This window comes from Apaloderma vittatum, unplaced genomic scaffold, assembly GCF_000703405.1.
Source record: "Apaloderma vittatum isolate BGI_N311 unplaced genomic scaffold, ASM70340v1 scaffold43057, whole genome shotgun sequence".
NCBI lineage: Eukaryota > Metazoa > Chordata > Aves > Trogoniformes > Trogonidae > Apaloderma > Apaloderma vittatum.
Window position 1 is genome coordinate 4,145 of NW_009728699.1, and position 13,378 is coordinate 17,522.

General features: G+C 39.6%; 1 protein-coding gene across 1 annotated transcript; it reads right to left on the reverse strand.

The window, feature by feature from the left end:
- Window positions 1-289: 289 nt before the first annotated feature.
- On the reverse strand, window positions 290-12,907 carry TOP3B (topoisomerase (DNA) III beta; the record flags this gene model as incomplete). The annotated part of the gene is made up of 16 exons (XM_009874147.1): window positions 290-827; window positions 1,667-1,868; window positions 2,108-2,208; window positions 2,613-2,762; window positions 2,975-3,103; window positions 3,867-4,040; window positions 4,754-4,900; window positions 6,062-6,167; window positions 6,392-6,546; window positions 6,862-6,952; window positions 7,872-7,985; window positions 9,078-9,234; window positions 9,666-9,862; window positions 10,789-10,863; window positions 11,599-11,705; window positions 12,733-12,907. Coding segments are annotated over 16 exons (2,562 nt in total), but the record flags the coding sequence as incomplete, so codon positions are not given.
- Window positions 12,908-13,378: the final 471 nt, after the last annotated feature.

Consider the following 13,378-nt stretch of genomic DNA (forward strand, 5'->3'; position numbering starts at 1 on the left):
TCCTGGCACTTGTATTGCTGACAAAGGCCCCTGAAATGGCAGAAAAGAAAACTTTAATTTCCTTTCTATCAGCCCCCGGTAACAGTCTAGGCAGGCTTCCTGAGTCTCCCTGTTGTTAGCAAGCTCCACTTGGACCAATCAGTTCCAACTAAATGTGTAAAGGTTTAGTCAGTTACTAACCGACCATTCAGAAGAATTCGATTTGTGATTAAATCAAGGTATACAACAATCTATGGTCTTTAACTTTTCCAAGAACGGGAAAGCAGTGACTATCAAAAATACTTAAAAATGAACTTAAAGGGAAACAAATTTTTATAAGAAGTTTATTTTTCAGTTGGGTGGCCATTATACAAAGTAAGCAGCCAGAGCTGCCATTTTGTCCTTGGGTTTCTTTGGATTAAGTCTTCCTCCAGGCCTCCGGCCTTTACCTCTTCCTCGGCCTTGCCTTTTCCCTTGTCCCCCGCGGTGCATGGGGTGCCTCATGGCTGCGTGTTTCAGCTCCACCAGATCTTGAAACACCGGATCACAGAACACACAGCCCGAATGCTGGGTCTCGTCACCAGGTAGGGGAGATTTGGCTTTGTTAAAATCTACGTCCACGAGGGCTGCGTCACACACGTCGCAGGTCTCCGGCGACACTCGGACTTTGTGGGCATTCTCAAAGAAATGCACAATCACGTTGCATTTGTTGCAGGCCATCTTCCACTTGGGACCCGACGTCGAGTCTAGCACCAGAACCCCATTCTCGCATTCGACACACTGCCCGATTCCAAGCATGCTAAGAGAATGCTGGCACGTGGGGTGGGTGCATTCATTGCAGCCCATTCCTGGAAGAAGAGTAAAACCGTACCACAAGGAACCCTTTGTATCACTCACCACACCACCCAGCGCAGTGAGACACCCAAGTCAGAGACAGCTTGTATATTCCAGGTTTTCTAAATCACTTAAGAATGGAACTGCTCCCCAAATGGCAACTTGCCTTTTCACAGATTTAGAATAAACCCTTATTCATTTTTCTTTCTGCAATGGCTTGCAGAATTACCAGATGCTGCCACTATACAGTACAGACAGTTTGGACACATTAGTGATGAAAAAAAAAATGACGTTTTCAATTAAATGTATGGCTCCTAACTGCTATTTTATACTCGTATTATACTGTTAGTACAAGACATTTAATTAAAAGATGGTAATAAAGAGATGCCAAAAAGCTCCTGATACTCAGATCTTCATAGCACTACTTTAAGTTAAGTTTTGATCTAAGCGTTATCAAATCAATTGCAACTTTTACCCTTTTTTATAACCTTCGACAGCTTTTGTCAATACCATCTCTCTCAGTATCAAAAATGCTTTCAAGACCTAGGCATAATCTATCGTCCCACTGGAGCACACTCCAGTTTGCAAGGTGGCAGAATCTCAGCCTTTCTCTGCATACTGAGTGTTACAAAGCTCACTCACTTACTGTGCATACGTATAAATTAAATTTTTTAATGCAGAAATGAGTTAACTAATAAATTTTGGTCAGCAAGTTTGATGTGAATTTTAGGTATCTGTAATCTATTTTGCACAACACTTTATACAAAGCAACATGTATACTAAAAAGGAGACTGTATAGACTGCACCTAATTTATTTAAGTGAGGCCGATCCTGATGATTACAGAATTCCTACCTTTTTTCATGTCCCTGAAGGGAGGATGGTTGTAACAGTATGGGCAGAGTGGGTAACTCTTTCCTCTGGATCCAGATGACCACAGCACCAGCTCAAAGTCATCTAAGGGGCAACGCAACTCTTTGTAGAGTTTAATGGTACCATTCTGTGGGAGGCTGTAGGTGTCATCACAGTGAGAGCAGTGCAGACGACTTGGTTTGGCCTGGAATTAAAACACAAATCTTCTGAGCAACTGTAGTGTTAACAGAGTTCAAAACTTGCAGTAAATCCAGCTGGGGCTGCTCTCTGGTTCCCTATGGAAAAAGTCTCTACCAGGCTTTCTGTTTGAGAAATGCAATTGTGACAACTGCATTTGAACCCAAATTTAATAATGCAAAAGGAGCTTCTACTCAATGCGCCCCGGCATATGAAATTTAAATTCCAAGCATGAGGTGAACTTACCTGAATATACTTCATGAAACGATGGCACTTGCCACAGCGGGAAAGAGGTTTACCTGTGGCAGCTAAGGGTGAGAAAGACACTTCCATCAGCTCGTCCATACCTGCAAAAGAAATAATCACATTTTTCTAGTTCTTAAGAAGAAACCTTGCACAAAATCGTCTACAAGACTCGCGAAGAAGTGCAAATTAAAATATCTTATGCAAAATGCTCTTTTCCTTGCACTGAGCAAACACAGACACGCAAGGTTTAAAACTTCAGCTAATCTGAGGTTTTTGAAAACACACTCGTACACAGGCACAAAAGAAACTCCAAGTAGAGTTTTGTAGCCATGATTCAGTCTCCTTTTGGAGAGCAACTTACTTAATTCAACTGAAAGTTTCCAGTCCTGCACAACTTTTCACTAAGTCTAAACCTCTGAAAGGAATCTAATATGTAAGTATTTTCTACTAGTATCTTTGCAACAATTAAATAGTTGCAAGGAACTTCACGTGTAAAAAGTTTTACCTGCAATAGAATCCACAAAATAGTGGAACTTCCTTTTGAATATGTCAAGGGTGTGCTCCAGGACCTGATGATAATTTGCTTTACCCAGAGCTATTAAGTTGAGTTGCTTCTCCACAGCACTGCGGATTGTAGGAAGAACCAATTCTGCATCTAACAGAAAACCAGAGACAAGAAAGATCAAAAAATGTGCGTGTGTCCATACATAAACTGACATCAAAATAAACAAGTTAGCTTTAATTATTACAGTCTTTGGTGTTAGTAATACTTTCCCAGATGCATCATTTGAGAGAGAAATGTTACTTACGCACTGACTGAAGGGTAAAGAAGGTAAGAGGATGAAACGGGCAGAGCATTTAACTGACCTATTTTGTAATAGCCATGAACCAAAACAATGCCGAGGTTTGTAGGCTTTAGTCTCCGACCACTCTCCACTGTGACATAGTTTCGCTGGCAAATGTTGTTAATGTGGACTGGAATACTTGCATCAGTTCCTGACAGGAAAAGGAAAATAATGTATCCAGCCTGAGCAAAACACAGTTTTCATCAAATCACTTCTGACTTCCTTGGTTTTATGTCAAACTACAGGGCCTCTGAGACTGTTTAAAATGCAGATACCTTTTACTGTTACCCAACTTCCAGTGGAAACCTTCTCTCTCTAGTAATTCTTAAGTTCCTTTGCAGTTCTGAGAAGTCTGAAGCGGATGTTTTAACCTTAATCCTTTTGTCTCTTTGAAGGAATTACTACTAGGAAGACACCTATTCTCACAATCACTTATTCTGCAAAAACACAGTGGAGTAAGAAACTAAGTTTGTTTTGACTAGACAGATTTACGAAAATGCATCAAAGGAAACACGACAGACTGAAAAAGAAAAGGTGTGGTGGTAATTTGTATAATAAGATACATAAGGGCTACAGGAGCCAGTGAAGCTGACGCAAGCTGTAAAGACAAGATATTCCTAAAAATGGGGAGGTGCAGTCTTCCACACATCTGCTCTTTCTGAGACAGATGTGACATGGACGTGTTATGAAAGGATACTGCTTTGGCCAGCAACTAGGCAGAAAGACAAGAAAGGGGCGAGAGACAACCTACCACCCGCTAAGAGGAGAACAGGCACTGTGGTTTGAAGGGAAAAAGAGATTATTACTGTACCTATTCAAATGAACACAGAAAGGTCATTGCTGCAGGGACAGTTTGACTCTCTGCACTCTCGGTGGATATATTACAGGATAGCAGAAGTTACACAAGTTCCTACCAATGCCATGCTTTTCCATCAGAGTGATAAGCTCTGCTTCTGTCAGGTAATCGGGAGGATTGGTTTGCTTTTCCAGCAATTTTATTTCACCAATTGGAAAAAGATCTCCTTTCTCACAGTGGGGAAGGCTCTCTTCCAACGGGATGCTGTGCCATGGCATAACTTCTGTGAACCCTGGAGGTAAAGCAACACACAAAAATTATGAGAATTTATCTTGACACCTTTCCAAAGGCCAAGGTATATGTTTCTAATTTTACGATGAGCCACATCACACAGATCAAAGTTACGAGGCTGTCTGCCACACCATGCAGAAAATATCTGAGGCTAGGAATACCGCGGAAATACGGTATCGCAAGACAGTATCTCTCACTGCGCTGCATCTGACCTGTGTTGTGGCAACCTGAGTCAGGTTGATGTGTGAAAAAATGTAAACGCTCCCCTTGAATGAAAGCTCAGTTCCAGAATAGATGGGAAGAGCTTCTTAAAAAGGAAACACAAATAGTAAGTCATATTTAAGGTAATAAGGACTACTCAGCCAGCTTACCATGAAAATTTCACTAGTGGTGTTACATTCTTTTTAGAGGCCCAAGAAAAAACCCACCCTTGTGTAATTTATCTCCAAAAAGGCATTTACTCTCTGTAAAAAGACTGGTCTTCACACTGGCCTTGAATCTTTGTGACTACTACATGAAAAATAAGACTTTTTCTACCGTAACTGAAGTATGGAAATGAAGGCAAATATTTGGTCTCTGGCCTAGAAAGCTCAAAAAATGTCTTCAAAATTATACTTACTGCCAAAGCTTCACTTTTATATCCATTCAATGTATTAGTTAGGGAAAAAAAATAATAAATATGTAGCTACCTGCTTACTCTCTGATTAGTCTCACCTGGTGAAGTTACTACTTTTCCAATACAGGTAAAACGTTCAGGGCCAATACTGAAAGAAATGGTGGTCTGTAGGTACTTGCAATCAGCGCTGACAGTGGCAATGAAATGCCTGGTTATGTACTCATAGAGTCGCCATCCATCTCCACCTGAGGATAAACAACATCTTACTCACAAAACTCAGGTCCCGTAGCTCTATGTAGCACTAAAAGGTACCAGTTTCCCAAGGTATCACGGGAAAAAATGGTACCTAAAGTAAAAGAACATTCAAAAGTCCGTCCAGTTTCCCCTTTAAAATCTCCTGCATATAAAATCATCATGTCATACAAACACGAGCTGTGTGCAGATGCTCTCAGAGAAGGGTTGCCAGCTTAGCCAGCCCATCTCCCACATCTGTAACGTATTTGAATGACAGGATAAAGTAGAAAAGACTTTTCTTTATTGCTTTAAAAAAAGACACGTGAACAAAAATAAAAGGATCTACTGCCTAATGCCACTGGAGACTACAGCCTAATTTAAATCCTAAAATGGGATTCTAGTGGCAACGGCCACACAACTTGAGTCCTGCAACAGATCACTCCAAAATACCAGTCATTAATATTAACAGAGGTTAAGTTTTAAAGTAAAGTTTCCTTATTCACAATCTATAGATAAGAAATGGAATTCAAAAGGTCACTGATGTGAACAGCTTCTAATTCTTAGTCCCGCACTTTGCGTATTTCATCTTGCTGTGTGTATAAAGAAAAAGTTTTACATGGTCATTTAGTACCCTATACAATTACTCGAAACTTTAAGGCGCTTGTTGTTCTACCACAGATTACTTAATGGACTCATGAAAGTCAGAAATTGTAAGTTTTCTATAATCTTAGCTATTCCTAATAAACAATACAATACATTCACTACACTTTCTTGTAACTTAAAGTCCTTTTTTGAGGATCACAATGTACAGAAAGTCAAATGCCACATTTTAATACGAAACTCACAAATTAAAAAGGCAGCTGAAGTTTGACTTACAGGTATAAAAATACAATAGAATTTCAATACTTGGAAGCTACTACTCTGGGGCAAGTTCCTCCCAGATAAAGTAGGCAATAAGCTGTTAAGTTTGATATTCCTTTTTCTTAGCAGTACTACTGTCCTTGGAGTAAACCAGCTTTGAACTTCATTGTCACCAGAATTTTACGTTAGGATAAAGCCTGCTCTCTCTTCACTTCCTGTCTTTCAAATAAACTGGTTTTCGAATCAGCTCCTAGACCTCAAGGAACTAATTTCCTCACACGGTGTTCTAACACTGCTGAAGTTGCCTATACCTAATTCTGCTTCTGTTGCAGCTCTCATGGGGGTGATGGGAGGATGGTCTCCTGCATCGTGGCCTTTCCTGGGACGATTAATGCCTTCTGACAGCAATGCTTTCACCTGGGTGAAGAAAGAGAGACAACAAAGGCTGCCTGAAGCAGGTAACAGATCTCTCTTAGCAGGTTAAAAAACTACTCAGATCAAATCTGTAACAACACAACATCTAGAAATAAAAGCAATTTTTTTTTTTTTGGAAGATCTATGGGTCATAAAATATCAAGTAAGATATATTCTAAAACAGACTAGAAAATTATGTTAGTTCAGGTTTTGTTTCATGTACTCACAGTTTCTGCCCAGTAAGGATTATTGGCTTGTTGTCTCAAACATCCTTTCAAATCAAAGTTTTCTGGATAATGGGTAGTTTCTGTTCGAGGGTAGCTAATATAACCCTGCGTATAGAGACGCTCTGCTATTTGCATGGCATGTTGTGGACCCATTCCTAAGATGGAACAGGAGAAAAAAAGAATCATCTGCACATCACTGAGATTATGATTTGTTTGCTGCATGTGAAAGTTTAACCTACTCAAATATTGAAATAAATCACGGTCTGTCCTTTTCGTAAGACTTTCGTCACCTTGATCTTACCCGATTTGACTTTCGACGAACTTCCTAAACTTGATCTATCTCCCAAAATGACATATTATGGGGAGAGGAGGGTATCAAACTATATGTGATACATCCTTGATTATTTTATCTGAGAAGCCAAAATATTTTGCTTTAAAACAGTGTGAAAAATCTGAACTTTTACACATACCTAAAGCAGCACTGGCCACTCGTAGCATTTCTACCGTGTTCAGAGCCAGTGGTCTCTGCTTCACCTTCTCTTTTTTACTCACAGATTCTACCTAGAAAATAGCATGTTCCCAGTAAAAGTTCTGAAGTTTGGTAACTGGTAAATGTATAATTTCAATCATGCCTATAAACATGTGGCATATCTACCATTATCTACTGTTGTATCTGTTTTGTTTTAAGAAAACAGTAACGACTAATACATTTTTTTACTTCAAGAAATCTGACTGGAGATAATTTTACCAAATCCTATAGCTACAGTCCTAAGGTCCCCTTGTGCTATGGACTGGATCAGGTCTCTAACTGGGAATGCAGCAAGGTAGTTGATTGCTATCTTTACTTCCCATTTACCTCAGCAGCACATACCTGCAGTGCTACAAGGATTTAGTGCTTATTCCAACTCATGGTCCTAACTCTAAGGGTTCAGATTTTTAAAAGTTTCATGCAGTCTTTGAACCTTGATGACTACAAGCACTTCAGTCCAAACATACTGTCAAACAAGTATTGAACAGAGAAGCATTAGAAGTTAATTGGCTATAAAAACTGCACCATACACATGATTAAAAATTTAACTGCAAGAATATTGCCATTTAAGTAATTAAATTCTGATTTATACAATGTCTCATGGGAAATAAGAGGTCTGCTTGAAGAGATCGGAACCATATTCCTTAGCAGGTTTAGTAATGGAGACTTTCTACCATGAGTGATGATCATTTCCAAAGTCAATATTAAGAAGGGGCTTCCACCAGGATGACCAGAGTAGCATACACTATGGTAGTTCATAAACTACAATTAAAAAAAATAATCTTGCTTTTTATTCTCATTTAACACAAAACTGGAGTAAAAAAACAAGATACAGATATTCCACACTCCTCTAACAAAAGAAAACAAAACAAACAAACCACACAGCAAATGAAATATTAAATGGTGTCTCCTTTATACGAAATATGTCTCTACTGACACTTATATTCTTACCTTTGCTTCCTTTGCCATCTTTGTTATATTCAGGAACATCTGAGCAATCTCACGATCAAACACCCTTACTCTATCCCAATCCAAAGTGAGAGAGGTTTCTTTTTCAGGGTTCACCTATTGGGGAAAAAAAACACAACCAATCCCACCAACCCTGTTGCTAGAAGTGTGAGAATGCACATTTCCGAAAATAATCCAGCAGGTAAATCCCAACACCACCTGTGCTAGGACACAAGTTCGAACGCACAGCTGTACTCCTTCTCACAAGGGCTTGTGAGAGAGATGGAGTACTTGGGGTTCTGGGGTCAGGGGAACAACTGGAATTATTCCTGCAGTTAACTGAAACAGTGTTCTTGGGTTTAGAGCTGGGAAAGGTAAAGGCTGCGATGGGCAGAAATGCAGAGGTTACCATTTTGATTTGGCAAAATCAATCATTTGTATTAAACTAATTAGGTCATGTTTTAAGTCCCACATACAAAAGTAAACGCAAAGCAATCGGTGTGAGAGAGCACAAAACTCTGAGAAGAAGCATCGAGTATTTCCTAGCACGACACATGAAATGCATCAGAAAAGAGATGACACTAGACATTATACTTCATAGGTTTTTTTCTTTCAATTTTAAAATCTAAAAATGGCAACTTTTTACCATCCTTCCCTTATTTGTTTAAAAAATCCTTGCAATCACAAGCAGTAAAACTGTGTTGGTTTGCTCTCAGAGCTTGGACAGCAGCAAGGCTATAAAACTGCCAGAAGCTGCCAAAGCACTCGGAGGACTCAACTGCCAATTAACACAATGAGCAGTTTATTTGCTTTAAAATTCCAATACTCAGCAATGCCAATGTTTGTTGGCAGCCTAATTAATTCCTGGATTCAAATTAACAACACAGTCAGTCCAAGGACCCCAGGGAACAAAAGAAAACCATTCTAAGTAGTCTTTTTGGCTGAGTCTAAGCTTGGATGGTTAGCACTGAAGAATTCTTATAAGCAGCAGACAATAACCACTTTAATACAAACCCGACATCCTGGAATCCGTTCTCGAGAGAGTGGTGACACGCATGCGAACTGAATGAGAACACATAAGCAAACTCCAGGCATTGTGAACTCTTGTCAGCAGCTACAAATTTATGAATGAACAAAATGAAAACATAAATGCTTCTCTCTGGTAAAAATATATGGTGCTCATATACAAACAAGTATCGTAAAACTCACTTTAGCCTGCAACACCCAGTAAGTCTCAGGCTTAAATGACTGGATTTTGTCGTGCCTTTCAACACAGAATCCAAGTGTTGGCGTCTGACATGGCCCAAAGGAGATGAGGGAACTGTCTAAATTCCCATATTTCCCCTGAAAATATTTAGTCTGAAACCTAAGAGAGGGGGGAAAAAAAAAACAAAAGAAATAAGTATGTTAATATCCTCACTCCCGCGGAGACACAACTTATCACACAAATATGAGTAATCTATTAAATCATTCAAGCATTAGGAAAAAAGCATTCTGAAAAACATCATCCCTTAGAACTAATTAAGTCACAATTACCTCGCCTCAGTGAATATTGTTTATTCCCAGACAAATGTCAGAGAACATCATAAAATAAGATCATACCCCAGCTGCTGTCAGCACTTTACCTAGTTCAGTTCAAGCCATAACACAATTTTTTATTTCTTTTTATTCGTCTGTGCCTAAAATTGTTCAGTTTGGTGCTGAGCAGAATTAGCCACTGGAGTTCTGAGGCATATTTTGTGGACAGAGTAGTATTCCTGAACCTTTCATAGAACTGTCTGCAACCTGTGCTGTCACCTTGTAAATGCGCAGCCAATTCTAAGATCCAGCTCCTGGCGGGCATCCACGGAAAGAGCTTCGTTGCGGTTGGGTTCTCCCAAGTGATTCATGGCATTGCAGATGTCTGTGTCAGTGATAGAACTGAATTTAGCTCTATAAATCGTCCTTTCGGTGCCACGAGGTTTGTTCATAACAGGAAGAACAGCATCAAGAACCTAATGAAGAGCAGAAGCGTATTTTAAAAGTACATGAAAGGCAAGGGCTTAGGTCAGTTTTTCTCTCTAAAGGAAAAACAAACAAACAACACTTTCTACAAAGTATCTGCTGCTATGTAATTACTTTCTTATTTCAGCACAATGCCATGCCAACACACTGCTACGAAAGAGCACTATTTGTCTACGCACTCAAAAGTGTATAAAGAGTTAGTAAAATTAAAGGATTTGTGTATTGAACAGCCAATGCCAGAAGTGAAGCACTACTCTTAGCTCAGTGCAAAGACATTCACCAGTGCAGCTGCAGCACCTTTTGGTGAACAGGTATCAGTTTCTACCTGGGTTTGTTCTACACAGTGCCGGGGTGCGGTTAGGACACAGTGGTATTTAAACAATGTGTAGTTAAAGCAATCACTTGATAAAACGAGCTTCTTGAAACAAAACCCAAAAACTGCTCTTCACATGAACTTCTGGGAATAGGATGTTAAAAAATGACTCTGCACACCAAAGTTTTAGTTCTACATGTTTTATGTACGTAGTCCACACCTCTGCGGTAAGTCTATGCTAAAAAGTGGCTTATATGCTCAAAGGAGTCTGATTGCTTAATGAACAAAATAAACTAGAGACGAAGTTTTATAAGGACAGCAAAAACAACTACTCCAGCTGGGAAATACAGACCAATTCTCAAAGCACTAGAACATTCGAACCTTATCGTTCATCTCAACAGCTATGAAATGAGTTTATACCCTTTAACTGACATCTTAAGAGCTCCAAAGCACACGAGTTTTTCCACCAAGGCCCTCCATGCCTTTAAAACATCATTCAACTTAGTTTGAATTCTACTGTGTGTCTCTAAACAATACACTAATAGTATTATATGTCACAGACAAATATTACGGTATTTTAAATCGTAAAATCAGAAATCTTACTTCAAAACAGATGTTTTCTCCTTCCTTATCACAATCCAGCCACAAGACAATACAATCACAGCCTCTTCCCTCCACCTGTGAGAAAAATTAGCACAGTCCTTGAGCAACTCAAAAAAAAAAAAAAGACCTGTTCCATTACTAACTGTACACTTTTTATTTTAAAGTACTAGAGATAATGCATTTGGTGCAAAAAAGACTGGAAGAATGTAGCAGAAGTGACGAGAAGTCTGTAGGTACTTAAAAGAGTGGCTGAAGAGAGAAGCAAGCTGTGCTTCGTGACACTTTTCTGCGGGACCTAAAAAAAAACCCCTGTGTAGCTCTATAGCAGTAAGTCTCCCAAAACTGCCACAGCCTGTGTGTGCAGCCCTGGGCACAGACCCTTCCTCCTTCTGTGCCTTAAATTCCACCTCATTTAAAAAAAAAACAACAAAAAAAACACATAACAACCTATGACACATATTTCTAGTGCATAAAGATGCCACAAAGTCAAAATTTATCTGACAGAAATTGGGTTTACACTACATACACTTGCCTTTCAGAAACTATTATCTTGTAAAAGCAACCAAACTATCGCTCTCCTCTCAGAGGGGTGCATATGAAGAGAGAACAATAACCACCACTGACTTAATTTAAAGAAGGCATTTACAATCTACGCCTTGCGCTTGCCGTCAGAAGCCAAACGCACATCCAACACTCCAATTTTAAGAAGCAGGATATCAACAGTCAAAAAACTCACAAAGCAACGGCAAAAGTGAATGTCAAGGGAAAAAAAAAAGATATCACTCAAACATATCTCATAAGAAAGAATACCTGTAAAAACTTCACCATGGTCAGTTTGGGATTAGCTTCTTTCTTTTCTGTGGGAGCTTTGCTAAAAAGTTCTGCTGGATCCACTTTGTCCCAGCTGTTGTATTTTCCTGGAAAGCAGAACTGTGCTAAGTAGAGCTCTAAATATATGGTTAAAAAAAAAAAAATCCAACCCAAACAACATCACTTTGAAAAACACTTGGCTTTCAAGATTTGTGTTGGAAACCTTTCCAGCCCAATGCATCTTGCTTTACTGCAAACCCAGGGACCCCCTAGCATTAAGTGAATTGCAGCGATCATTTCGAAACACATGAAGGAACGAACAAATGCTACACGCTTTTCAAAAATTGTAACATGAGCTATTAATACACCCTCTGCTTGTACAATTCTTTGTACTAATGTCGATCAGGTGAAGGAGAGGAAGCCGTTTTTCCCTGTTTTCCCAGTGCACACATAACGTGCACAGGCATTCTGTTTTATTGTTCATCACTTATGGCCAGTTACATCCCAGCCCCGTTACGCGGTGGAGCATCCCGTGTCGCCTTCTCATATCAAGGCATTTGTTCATTTCCAGTTCTCTGAGGTAACCGTTACCGATATTGCTCAGCAATTACATTACACTGTACCTCTTCACAGCACGGTGTAAATAACTCAGAGTTTAATCCTCATAAAACTTACGAGGTCGTTATCATTACAGGAAATCCAGCAGTCTCATGCAAATCCAGCAATCTCAAAGCAAGTTAGTGACAGGATTCCTTGTGCATTATCCTCACCATGTCTCTATTTTGCTGCAATACGCTACAACACTTTAGAGAACATCCCTCCGGACTCTGCAGTCCTTAACCACCTTTCACCCAAAGTACCAAAACACTTTTACAGACCAGCATCTCATCTCCCCCCATTTTCCAGGGACTTAATTCAGGCACAGAAAACATACATGGCATTTGCCCAAGGTCATTCAAGAAGTCAGCCAGAGAACTAGAAAGCCACGCACTGCTGATCACAAGCGATCTTTTTAGCCTCCCTTCCTCTCTAGTCGCAACATTCTCCCTGAATTATCTCCACAATGTCTATCTTCCTAGAAGTCTTTCCGGGGTTTACAACCTGTATCAGTTAAAACATTTTACGAAAAAATACCTATGAAATCCAAAGTCATGACGTGACCACACACAGACGTCATCTTGAAATGGGCACTCTGTCCTATAAACGATCCCGTGTACTCGTGCACAGAGCACGCAGCATTCAGTCCCTTGCGAGACGACATGTTTCCTGCGAAAATAAGATCACAAGTTTCAACAGGATAAAAAAACAACTATTGAAATAAGTTATTTTGTGTGAAATGACATCCCCCTTTTCTTAGATCTTACAAGCTGGAGTGTTTCTGAACATAAAATTCTACTCATTGATTAAGCTTTTATTTAAGCTAATTATCCTTTTAGACCTTTTTTAACGCATATTTCATGTTCAATAGAAGCCACCCATTATCTCCTCCATCCTTTCCCTCCCACCAAGAAATCCTTGAGTAGCAGTTATACTCAACTCATTCTGTTTTCTGCATGATGAACGTATTTACTATAGCTTTAAAAAGAATCTCAGAACAGCAACTTGCTACTTGATTGATGCTTTCCAGAAACCGCATGCACTAACATACGCTCCAGCCACATAAAATAATAAACCCAGTTTCCTTTATTCTTGAATTCAGTAAGCATCAGCACACAAAAATCAACAGGATGTCAAGTGCCACACGGTTCTTTTGCGAACTGGAACCTGCCCTAAGCCACCG